Source organism: Peromyscus maniculatus, chromosome 17, assembly GCF_049852395.1.
Source record: "Peromyscus maniculatus bairdii isolate BWxNUB_F1_BW_parent chromosome 17, HU_Pman_BW_mat_3.1, whole genome shotgun sequence".
NCBI classification, from domain to species: domain Eukaryota; kingdom Metazoa; phylum Chordata; class Mammalia; order Rodentia; family Cricetidae; genus Peromyscus; species Peromyscus maniculatus.
In genome coordinates, this window is record NC_134868.1 from 27,881,530 (window position 1) to 27,895,030 (window position 13,501).

The following is a 13,501-nucleotide window of genomic DNA, read 5'->3' on the forward strand; positions in this document are numbered from 1 at the left end:
AAGAGCATAGAAAAAAAGCATACCTGTATTCATTTTCACCTTGAAAGGTTTGTTATTAAAGTCCTCAGTTTTCCTGTAAAGGGAAAAAAAAAAAGAGGTGATTCAAGAGTTTGCATACTAAATCATGGAACAAAATGCTGTGAAAGTATATTTGGTTTTGGTGTACCTAAGACAGGGGTTCTTGATCTTCCTAATGCTGGGACCCTTTGGTACAGTTCCTCATGTTAGGGTGACCCCCAACCATAAAATTATTTTCCTTGCTACTTCATAACTAATTTTGCTACTATTACAAATTGTAATGTAAATATCTGTTTTCCCATGGTCTTAGGTGAACCCAGTTGCCACCCAAAGCCCAAAGAGGTTGCCCCCCACAGGTTGAGAACTGCTGACTTATAAGTTAATGCCACATTATCATTAATCTTGCTTAAGGCAAAGTTTAATAAGGAGGGCAGAATTGATAATTCCATTCAACTTAGGGTTCAATCATTTTGTCTTATAATAAAGTTCTATTTTCATATAATGGTAATCAGTGATGGTTGAAAATGGAGACCTCCCTCCCTTCCTTTCTGTCTGGCTTTGCTTCCTTCTTTGCTGTAGACTAAACTCAGCCTCATGCAAACCAAGCATGTGTTCTACCCAGTGTATTATACACATAGCCTCAAATTTCATTTTAAGATGTTTAATTTCTATGCCTAACTTGTGTGAGACCTCATGATCCAAACTTGGCACACAAAGGAAGTCTTTTTTTTTTTTTAAACAAATATCCATGTGATTGATTTTTCTTTAACACTACAAAGAATTCACTGTTAAGTATCATTTTCTAGAATTTCAGAAAACATAGGCTGGTATCTTGGAATCATTACCTTACACATGTGGATCAATTTTCATAGGCAATGTACTTTTAAAAAGTCATTTTATCATATTTTACCTTTTAGTTTTTAATGTATACATATAAAGAAGCACGTTCCTGGCTGGTTTTTTAACCTTGTTTCTCCACTCTGGCATTTTTCTGAACAGTGGACTTGGCAGCCTTATTGCCTGTAGGGAAGGGATGCCAATGGGCCCAAGGGAGAAGGCAGTGGTCTGTGCAGGAGCTTTGAGAATGTTCCTCTCAATGTATTTATTTTAATCTCCCAGTAGCAAAATTTTCAGTATGTTCCCCTTAAATGGACAAAATAAATGGAATAGTGGCCTCAAGGGATGTCTGTGACCACAGCTGAGGCAACTTCTAAAACAAGAAGGGGTAAATAATCCCAGAACACGAGAACTGTAAGGACATTTCCCAAATTCGACCTCACCGTGCCTTCTGGAACAAGGCAACATATTATGGTGAAGACTGATTCAGGTTTTAAAGGGGAATGAGGAAGGCAATGTTCACACCGGAATACTACTGACTGATGAGGAAGGCAATGCTCACACCGGAATAATGCTGACTGATGAGGAAGGCAGTATTCACACCGGAAGAATATTGAACTGATGAGGAAGGCGGTGTTCACTCCAGAGTAATACTGGCTGATGAGGAAGGCAGTGTTCACACCAGAGTAATATTGGCTGATGAGGAAGGCAGTGTTCACACCAGAGTAATATTGGCTGATGAGGAAGGCAGTGTTCACACCAGAATAACACTGATGAGGAAGGCAGTGTTCACACCAGAATAAAACTGAACAGATGAAGAGATCACTGTGGAATGAGGGCTGATTCTCAGACTTCAAAAGCTGCTAATGTCTAAAATAACGCTTCTACACAGAGTGGAGAATTAGCATCAACCTGTATTATTAGAACTCAGTGCAGATATTTGCAAAACATTGGACTCTCAGACAGCAAAGGAGGATTAAGCAGAACAAAGGAAGGCGCCACCAACCCTTGGGTTGCTCATTTTTAAAATGATGTATCCTGTTACTTCTAAGGGTAATTTGTTAGTTTTTTGAACATTATATTGTTTTAGTTGTCAAAACATTAAATGACTAACTTCCTAATCAGGCAAGACGTTTTTGAGGTTCTTAGAGATGAGCCTTGGTGTTTGCACGCTTAAGAATAACCTAAAACCCAAAGGCTTCTTGGGTGACTAATAAAAATGCATGATTCAGTCTCCCTTGTTTGCACAAAGCCATTAGCAATTCCACCACTGAGAACTCTTGAAGCAATTTAAGCTACAGAGAATCCAATCTCTTTTGTTCTGTTCTGAAAAAAAAAGTGCATTTGACTGCACTTGCATAAGAAGCATAGATTATTCTGGGGAGCATCAAATTCTTGGAGTGTTTGCATGCTACTCAAAGACCGCACTGCAAGTATTTTCTTAAATTGGAATTGAACCAGGGCCAAAGCTATGACAATGGGCCATAAAATATAAATCATTTACCCAAAGAAGACAAGTCCACAGAACAAAGAGCCTAGTACATTAATGGGTCAAAATAATTTTTCATAGGTTGTGCAGGGCCATATTTACTTAAATCAGTTCTTTACAAAGTGGACAGAAAAAGCAACATTGTATCAATTCAGTATATGCATAGCAATGGATTTGTTTTACTTGGGGGGGGGGGACTAATTTGTTTCCAGCATGTGTATGACAATGGATTGTACTACTGGTTGATACTTCAGCAACAACATGATGTTGTGTTAAAATCTTTTAATTGTACCAACTGCCTTTCCATTATTGATACCTCACTATTGTTTTGTGGAGCAGAGGGGCCTTTGTTTTCAACGTGCCTGGAAGAATAGACTGTGCAAGTTTTCCTCTGATTGGGCGTCCTAAGAGGTTTGACCACATAGCAACACAACTGTGGCCACAGACTTACAATAATGTATGGATTTATTATTTATCATCATAATCAGCCATGTATTCTGAAGAAGAGCTGAAGCAGTATCTTTCCTCCAGTTTTACCCAAGAATTCTGCATAAGTCATGTTATTTTGGTAGAGCTGAGTGTAAACATCAAGGTCATAGATCAAGGGAGAGACTAAATTTGAGCCAAAAGTTAAGGCTTTAATTTTTTCCATAGAATGATTTTAATCACTCAAATTGATACAGCTATTTTGAAGGAATATATTGATGGTCTACATAATTTAGGTGTAAGTATGTGGATAGTCTATACAGTGAGAAAACGCTGGGATGTTAGATTGCTTAGAGATGTATTTTAAATATGAAGATGGTAATATGCTATACATTAAGGTCCAACTTGAATTTTATGTGTTCTTTGAAATGATCTCTTTTGTACCACCCTTTCTGGTTAAAATACCTTAAGTGGTCAAAGCACTTCCCATTTTCTCTCTGTCTGTAGTGAGATAAGAAGTATTTAAAATTGCTAAATCAGTTCATGTCTCAATTAGAGCCAAATGGCTTCATTCAGGTTGACATTTAGCATTACTTATCTGTGGGAATATGTCAACATGTTTTTTTGAAATAGTTACAAGTAAATGCCAATCAGTTCATTTTGTTCTTTATATTTCCTTAGTTTTGAAAACAAAAACACACCTCAAATCCCTTTCTGAATACTTCTTCTAAATTGTCCCCCACATATCAATTCCTCTGTCTCCAGGTGGGTGGTACAAAACTCATCACTGTAGCTATAAGGGCACGATGTTCCATGCATAAGGATGCTACCTCCCACTATTACTCAGCTAATGGACCTTGTGGATGGGCTCACAGTATTAAGAAGGCAAATTAGGCACTTCAATGGGACTCAACACATTCAACATCATTATTTAGGAATGAAGAGAAGTAATTAAAAGTACTAAAAAACCCCAAAAGATCAAGGAGCTACTTACTAATGATTGTTATAAGAACATATATCATTCTTTTAAATCATATTAAATTGCCTGGTATCTGGGGAAAAACTCTGAAAAAAATCATGGGTTGAAGGACCTCTGTAATTGTTCTTTTGGGGATGTTACCATGTGAACTACTCAAAACAGTTATGGATTTTCCAAAACACACATTTTCCCTAAAGCCATACTGAAGACAGAAGTCAGTGGTAGACAGGTAAGGCTGGTATTTCCTCAATGCTTCAAAGTCAGCAATAGGGGTTGAGGAGATGGCTCTGTTGGTAAACTCTTTGTTGCCTAAGCTTGATGACCTGAGTGTGGATTCCCTGGCACCAAAGCTGGATGCAATTACACCATAGCAGAATGCTGTGCCTCTCTGGCTAGTCAGCCTTGCCCACTAGTGAAATCTAGATTCGGTGAGAACCTGTCCCAAAAAATTAAGGCAGAGAGTAACTGAAGAAGACATCAACATTAATATTTGGCCTTCACAGACACATGTGAATAACACATCAGTATGCACATGTGCACACATGCCTTTATATAAGTACATAACCCTACACAAACATGAAGTCTGCAAAATACTCTAAATGAATGTTAAATTTCTTGTGCATGGTCACATGAAATATTACTTTAGCATCCTACTTTTCCAGTGTCGTGTATGCTTACAATCCTTGCAGATAATTAAACTATGCCTCTCGGTGTTTGAATTGCACATTTTGTTTTTCATTAAGATAGCCATTTGTTCGATTTAACAGTGCGGTACTAGGAAAATCACATGGGATTACGCAACATAAATCAAATGGATTCTTCATAAAAATGAAGATCCCCAAAGAGAATCTGGTGAGTCAGGCACAAAAAAGATTATAGACAGTCAATTAGAATAGTCCCCTAACATAGTGACAGTGAATCAAATAGTATTGGAAGGAAGGTGCTGTGGTTAAAAAATAGTTGGTGCCTCCTAGAGCTTCATATGTGAGAGTTAATCTCCATTGTCAGTTATTAAAAGGCTAGTAACCTTTATGATGGTGTTTAGAGGTGGGGTCCTTTCAAAGTGATTAGAATTAGGTAAGGTCATTAGGATGGAGCCCGCACAACTGAATCCTGGTGGCTTCCAAAGGAGAGGGAAACAAATCCGAAGCATCACAGACAATACCCCGACTCTTAGTCCCTTGCCATATGATGTTCTAAGATGTCTCCCTTACACCTAAAAGAAAAGTTAAAATAAGCCCTGTTCTTTACAACTTTCCCGTTCTGTGGTACTGGATTATTGGTCACAGAAAACATTGAAATACAGAGAAGACATGGTGGCAAGAATGACTGGGTTCAAATTACATCTACCTTGAATCACCAATACAATGTATACTATGCTATTGATCATCTTCAACAGCTGCAGCAAATCAAATCTACCTTTTCCCCCACTTAGCATGAACAGCATACATCATCCCTTATGTTAAAGCAGGCCTTTATCTTTGACTATGTTATAAGAAAATAACCTAAACCAGTGGTAGTGGTGCTCGCCTTTAATCCTAGCACTCAGGAGGCAGATCACTGTGAACCTGAGGGCACCCTAATCTACAGAGTGAGTTCCAGGACAGTCAGGACAACCCAGAGAAACCCTGTATGTCTCTCTCTTTCTCTCTGTCTCTCACACACACAACAACAAGATGACAAAAAAGAAGATAACCTAGAATTTTCTGACAGATGTAAAGGGAGTTATTGCATCACTCCAGATTGAGGCAAGCTCTATGGTTTATTAGTTAATCTGTACACATTCTCCCATCCCCCAATTACCCCACCCCAATTTAACAGAATACTGGAACTGAGGAGGATTTCTGCTCTCTGGGAGGACAACTCTTTTTTTTTTTTTTAAGCTTTTAGTTTTTTTTTTTTTTAAATTTTATTTATTTTATTTTACAATACCATTCAGTTCTACATATCAGCCACAGGTTCCCCTATTCTCCCTCCTCCCACCCCCTCCCTTTACCCCCAGCCCACCCCCCATTCCCACCTCCTCCAGGGCAAATCCTCCCCCAAGGACTGCGATCAACCTGGTGGACTCAGTCCAGGCAGGTTGGGAGGACAACTCTCAACAGATCTTTCATTTATTTAGGACATTTTTTTTTTTCAAACACTGCCGGGAATGTGATAAGACAAACTTCAGGAAACATTTGGAGTGACCACTACCCACTTAGTATAACCACAGTCAAGACTGCGAAAGCCGAAGAGAGTGATACTAGAAGGTGGCGATGATGAGCCTTTAAAATGTCTTTGCCATGGCTGTTGATGGTTTAGAATCCTGGAAGATGGCTGCAGGAAAGAGATGCTCATAAAATGTAACACAATGGACTGTGAGACAAATGGAAGTGTTCTAGCATCCTCACAAGACTAGCTTCTCTCCCTGTCACTATCCCAGAAGTACCTATCCCTATCTTGGGGAACATTTTTGATCTTTAACAATAACTAGCTTTTAAAATTGTGTACTTGGTAGAATTTCCCTCTACAATAAAGCTTTATATTTTCTGTTCTAGTTTTTATATATTGATAACACTCTGACATTAAAAAGTATTCCATTTGCTGGTTTAGTTTTCCATATTTTATACTTTAGGACATACATTGAGACAAACATTACATGCTTTAGTAGGAACAGAGATTTATGGTTTGATATATATTTTGTTTTCTAAATTCCAGCCCTGTAAGAAAACAGATTTCTGAGGATTGATATATGAGGATATATATATAAAAAGTTTTTTTCCAAGATGACAGAGCAACAAGCTGACACTTGAGAGGCAGCTCAGCTCTCTGGAGTCTTAATAAAGAACATGCTTCCTTCTTCAAGGAATCCTGAAGCAAAGCTTGAAATCAAGATCAAGCCCTCCTTAAGCCTCACAGCATAGTGTTAATTAAATATTGGGTTATGAAGGGTAAGAGAAAGAACAAACTATGAGGATGTGTGATGGAAAACAAAACTGGTTGATGAATAAAATGGAAACTGTTAACAGAACCACAGGCTTATTCTTCCAAGACGAAGAGGGAATCATGGCTGCTTGTCACAAACTCTTTTCTCCCAGGTACTGTGCAAATCCAGATGGAAAGCATTATTTTGATTTTCTAAATCCAGGCCCATGGCTATTGCTGCTTTTTCTATGAAAACCCCAGAAATGTAAAAGGTATGTGTCTTCTAAAGTACCTCCATGGCATGTTACCAAATTATGACTGTAAAATAATCCCACGTGTTGCTAATTGACTGTTAAAGACACAGTCACATTTCTTCTGGTTTAATACACCTGTTTGATGAACACCTGAGAAAACATTGAGATAACTTGGCAATGACAGGGTTGATTGAGCAGTTCTAGTAATCTTATAAATGTCTCAGAGATGCAGTGGAGAAACCCCATCTGTCACCCGGAATTTGAATTTCCATGAAGGGGTAGTATGAAATTAACCTGGTCGATTAGTCTTCATGTGTCAATGGTGTATTTCTTTTTAAGTTTATCCAGAATGAAACTTTTGTTGCTGGAGGGCTTCTCTCCAGGTTCCATCAAGCCCCGCAGTCCCACAATCCACGTATAAAATAATCACTTAGACGCTTATATCACTTATAAACTGTATGGCCGTGGCAGGCTTCTTGCTAACTGTTCTTTTATCTTAAATTAACCCATTTCTATAAATCTATACCTTGCCACGTGGCTGGTGGCTTACCAGAGTCTTCACATGCTGCTTCTCCTGGTGGTGGCTTGCAGTGTCTCTCCCCTCAGCCTTCCACTTCCCAGAATTCTCCTCTCTCCTTGTCCCACCTACTTCCTGCCTGGCAACCTACTTCCTGCCTGGTCACTGCCTGGTCACTGGCCATCAGTGTTTTATTTATATAGAATGATATCCACAGGACTTCCCCTTTTTTCTGAAATGTGATTTTGATTGTATGTTAATAAATAAAGTTGCCGAGAGGTCAGAGCTCAGAGCTAAAATCTCACCCTTCCGTCTGCGGTGTCCCAGCTTCCCGAAAGAGACCTATTTCCTGTCTGTTCGTCTATTTATAGTATTTTGTTCTGCCTTCTCATTGGTTGTAAACCCAAACACGTGACTGCCTCGTCACTGTCTGAATGTACAGCCCCCTAGGTCTTAAAGGCATATGTCTCCAATGCTGGCTGTATCCCTGAACACACAGAGATCTATGGGATTAAAGGCGTGTGCCACCACCGCCACACTCTTGCTATGGCTCTAATAGCTCTGACCCCCGGGCAACTTTATTTATTAACATACAATCAAAATCACATTTCAGTACAATTAGATTACCACCACAAACTATTGTCAGTTCCTTTGTATACATTTCACATTTGGTAAGTTGGCTTGTTGTAGAAATCCTAAGGAGGAAAACAATGGGTCAAAAGCAGAGGGAAAAAAAACTGTGTGAAGATACATGATAATTATTAAAATATATTTCTGATATTTTGTCGGACTGTTTAGTGTAGCATTCCTTTGGCTCTATGGAAATGTGCAATAAAGACAGATGTCTTATATTTTCATTGTCAAAGTTACTTATCTCTAACATCAGAAATGTGGTACTATAATCACATAGGTGACACTACTCTTTTTGGAGTGCAAGGATGATTCTCTAGAACTTAGCAAGGACTCCACCAAGATTCTTGTATGACATCCCTATGTGCCCAGTGTTCAGAAGGAATAAGAGGTGAAGAAACACTCATTTTTAAGGAGTTCCTTTTTTTCTGACTGTGTGACTTTACCTTCTTTTGAAGAGAGAACAAAAGGACATACTTGTTAGTTCTGCAGAGGGTATCCACATGAGAGAAGACAAAGAATTGTGACAGCGTTACTTTTTAGCCCATGTAAAGAGGAAATCCTTCAAGGTGGCTAAAGCTAATATGATTTGATGGAAAAGACTGCCTTCTCAAAACTGACATGAAATAAGCTGAGGAGATTTAATGGACTGTGGGATTAGTATAACACAACTGTTTTAAAATGCACTTAAGTCAATGGATAAATCAACTGTGAATTTTATTTTTAAAAATCAAGCTCATGATTCTACTGTGCTGGGATGCTGGGCCCACTGGAATCAGGTTGACAAGCATTTTCTTTATTTATGCACATGACATCCTGGTAGGAAAGCAAGTCTAAGGCTTTGGTGGTCTTTAGATAACTCTGGTGGGGAGTTGGTGAGGCCACCGGCAACATGGTAGAAACACTATGATGAGCTGTCAGTCAAGTATTAGCAGCTGTGAGAAATATTATTGGCAGGCACTCTGATTGTCTTTTTATTTTCAGATAACTCATGCTGGTTGTCCTTTGGGTTAATGATCTCAAATAACACAAGTTTGCAGTCTGTACTGACAAACAGCTGTACAGATAACAATCACAACTAGAAACTTCAGTGTTTCCTAAGGGATGTCCTTGTGTTTAAGAAATACAACATCCAAATGTTGACTGTTCTGTTCCTTAATGCCGGGTTCTTAGAAGTCTAGTTATCAATCTTCTCGTGAAAGAACGCAGATAGGTACATGCTAGAACCAAGTGCTTTAAGATTTCTGTGTACCAAAACAAAATGAGATTTTACATTTGTTGCTCTTTTGTACAGAAAAATGCCAACCCAAACAATCTAACTTCTAGTCCTTAGCCAGCTCATGAGTTCCCAGCATGCTTCACTGTTTATACCTAATATAGTCCTTCATACCTTACCACTATTTAAAGCCAAGCTGCCTATCACTCAGTCTACCAAAAATAGGCAAGGAAAACATACAAATTTTCCCTTAAGTTGTGTGCTGGAGAACAGTGAAACTCACTTGAACAAAAATTCATAGAACTCCACACTTACTTGACACAGTTGTTAAATAGTAATGGTTAGAAAGTTCGAATAAGATGTTTGGCATATTTTAATTTATACAACTAGGTCTTATTTGGTCTCATCTTTATTAGACATTTGTCCTCCCTGCCTCCTGTATCTACAAAAACTCTCAACTATTTCTTTAAATCCTTGATGTTTATGACTCTTAGAAAGGCCAGAAAGCCCTCTTCTTAACTTCCTAAATGCATGAGGCCATGAACTCTTTCCATCTGTAACAACCTGGTTGTATCTTCAGAGGAAAGCTACTGAAGCATGGGTTCATCTACCACAGCATCCAGAGACTATTGTATATTGTACTACTGTGTTCCATGTTCATAGATTGAAAGGGTGTCTGTCTAGAAATTTGTGATAACTTGCTAATCACCAATTTCTTCATTTCTTTTTCTAATGAAAATACAAGTGTTTCCTCATTTTGTCATAGCAGTGAGTAATGGAAATCCAGAATCTGTCAGGATTGTGCATGCTTGTATTAATTTTATCCCAGCATGTCTGAGGAGAGCAATCACCTTTCAGTAATACCTAGTTAATTTCTAATTTATTTTATTACCATTAACATGTTGGCGGTCTACACTTCTTGGTTATGGCTGAGGGTCAGTAATGTCACTTACTGGGAAGGAAGTAAAAATATGGGCAGCCTCAAAAGTTAATTCTTTCTTACAGAAGCAGCAACTTCACAAATACATATGCATGCACATGCACATACATGCACACACACATAAACTAATGCGCACGCGCGCGCAAACACACACACACACACACAGACACAGGGACAGACTCCAACAACTCAAGTTTTAGGTAGCTTTCAGGCACATGCTCTTAATATAACTTCTTTTAATCTTATCACTAAAGTGGGTGTTCTGTTAATGTGGGCCAGAGAAAAACTCCCCAAACCAAACAAAAAACAACTACATGTGTGTGTCTGACTTTTTAAATTAATTCCTTCATTAGAACACAAAGAAATGAGTCTCATTGGGACATTTTCAGACATATATATTATATTGTTATTGTTCCTATGAACATCCCCTACCACCTTTTCCGGTCTCTCATATCCACTTTGGGCCTCCTTTCACTTCCTCAACAGCCTTGATTCTGCTTTCGTGACACATACACTCCTTCATCTCCTGCTGTTCCCCAAATCATTCTCTTTTTATTTACATCCCCTTCATACACATCCACATACTAACAAAATCTAGAAATTTAAGCATACACAAATTTTAATTCATACGAAGAAAGACTTGTTTTAAAACACAGAATCATAGGATTTTTTTTTTATCACCTGGAATATACTAAATCCAAGAAGGTATGTAGTCAACAAATATCCATCGAAGGTTTATATGCAGACCACTAAGCTTATTGCTCTGGTTGCATTTCCCAAACACAATCCAACTGGAAGCCACTTTTAATGATTCATTCACATATTAGAATTCACAAGAAGAAGAAGATCATTAAAAGATTCATATTTTTGATATGACCAGGGTTAGAGGGGATATGTATTAATGGAAGCCTACAGCAATTGGGCTGTTCTCTCAGCTGCCAACTGGACTCCAGAAATAAGGTCTATCCCACGTCTTTCCATATTGTCTCGTGTCTTTCCACTGGGGAGCTCTATTTGAGAATTTGTGTCTAAGATAACATCCATTTCAGAAATCTCCACTTTAAAAAAAAGAACAAACTTCAGCCCATAAATTATCATAAGCTTGTAAAAGCAGGAGGGATATTGGGAGTGACAAGAATTATTAATTTTCTTCGTATTCTGTTAGCGTTGACAGCAGAGAAGTCCTTTGAAACTAACAAATCACAGCACAGTTCGCCATTCCAAATGCCACATTCTTTGCACAGCTCCTGGTTAAAGAGCAGAGTCTGCTGGTTTTGAGGAACCGGGGCTAGAACATCGAAGCACACTGTATTCCCGGCCAATACTTTCATCACATTTTCTAACTGGTAGAGTCGTTCATGTCATCACTTTCTAAATCACAACGGCACGGGGAGCCCAGTGGCATTTGAAGCTATTTTGTCGTGTGGGTGGACTGCTGTGCTGGGCTTTGGGAACAATTACTAACGTCTGTGACACAAAAGTGTCAGCTTGTTGCCCTCTATAAAAACAACAACAACAACAACAACAGCTGGGCGGTGGTGGTGCACGCCTTTAATCCCAGCACTCAGGAGGCAGAGCCAGGCGGATCTCTGTGAGTTCGAGGCCAGCCTGGGCTACCAAGTGAGTTCCAGGAAAGGCGCAAAGAAACACAGAGAAACCCTGTCTCGAAAAACCAAAAAAAAAAAAAACAAAAAAAAAACACCCAAAACAAAACAAAAAAAACACCCAAACAAACAAACAAAAAAACCCAAAAAAACCAAAAAACAAAAAAACCCCCCAAAAAACAAAAACAAAACAAACAAACAAACAAACAAACAAACAAAAAACCCCAAAAAACAAAAAAACGGAATCAAACTGGTTACTTAACACAAGTTATGATTTAATATACTCGGCTCTATTTTAATGCCGCCCTATGACACATGTATCATCAAGAAAATACTGATAAGAGATGATCTGAACTGGGGAGAGCATGAGGAGTATGAAGTGTGGAATGTTTATAAAGAAAATTTATTTTCCTCCAAAATCATAGATGAACACCAAGCCCAGGAGATAATGCTCCAATGGGTCCCCTGGGTCTTATTTTAATGACTACATAAAATAGTATGCACATAAAATATCAATTTATATGCAGCCAATGGTTTTTTTTTAAAGGTTTCTGTATAATTTAAGCACTTGCAGTAGTACTCTGCCAAAGCAGCTAACTTTCTGTCTCCTCGGATGCAAAGCCAGGCCTGGGTTAGCCCAGTTTCTAGATTGCTGTATCTAAGCTCCAATTCAAATGCGACTCATATGCATTTCTCATGCTGCTCTGGGTTTAAGAAATTCCCTTCTCCTCAGGTTTGGCTCCATTTTCCCTGCATCTCCCATCTCAGAGTATGGCATCATTCATTCTGCATTTAATTATCAGCCAAACATTGCAAAAGCTTGTTTTATTTCAGACCCTGTATAAACTAAAACTTGGGGTTCTCCCCGATGGGGCACTACCTCTCTGCCATGTGTGTCTTCAGAAGTAAAAGACATTTTTACTCTGGAAAGAATATATCCTTCTACTGAAGTCCTGTGATTCATTTGGTCTAAACTCTAGAGCTTGGGTAGGAAGAGATAAGCATTTTTAGTCCTTTTGATTTTACCTAAGTGAAACACTGATTAAGCATAGTTTAGCATATGGGGTGGAGCAGATGGGAGCCAATAATCAATTCATGGTGACTTGGAGGCCAATACTATTGGGTGCTATCCCTTGAGAATAAGGAACCTCTAATAGATGATCTTCTGGTTGTACATGGGAGGAGGTGCCATGCTGCCTAACAGTGGGAACAGATGATTTTCCTCATGTCCTTAGGGTGTTTGAGGTCTCTCTTCATTGCACTTGAAGTGCTTAAGTAGCTTAGGCTCCTTCTATGGTCCACTGCTAAGAGCACAGAGTGAGCCCTTGAGTAGCCCTAAGAACTCTCCTATGTCTTTCCCACAGCATCCTCAAAAATGCATGGAACAGAAGGAAACATATGAACACGACTTTCCCTAAGTTTGGATCTAATACTACATGGTGTCCCATAATAAAATTCCATCAAACTACACTGTCATAGATGCACATAAACACAAAGTCAAGAGGCACATAGCCCTGGCCTTACAAAGTGAAGACCCGCCCTATCAACGAACATTACGGCTGTTAACATTTTTATTTATCTTGATTCTGACCACTTTGTCCAAAGAGGAGGGAGAGGAGCCCTCATGGAAGTGAGTCACATTTCAGTTATAATCACCGGAACACTCAAAGATGAAATCATTTTA

The 13,501-nt window shown here is 38.8% G+C and overlaps 1 protein-coding gene across 49 annotated transcripts in view; it reads right to left on the reverse strand.

Moving 5' to 3' along the window:
* The window catches only part of Sorbs2 (sorbin and SH3 domain containing 2), a 206,028-nt gene that overhangs the window by 93,701 nt on the left and 98,826 nt on the right, over positions 1-13,501 (reverse strand). For all 49 annotated transcript variants that reach the window (XM_076553416.1, XM_076553422.1, XM_076553424.1 and 46 more), the window contains one exon: positions 24-73. In XM_076553416.1, coding sequence (XP_076409531.1) covers positions 24-33 — 10 coding nt within the window. In that variant the 5' untranslated portion in view covers positions 34-73. The remainder of the gene's footprint in view (positions 1-23; positions 74-13,501) is intronic.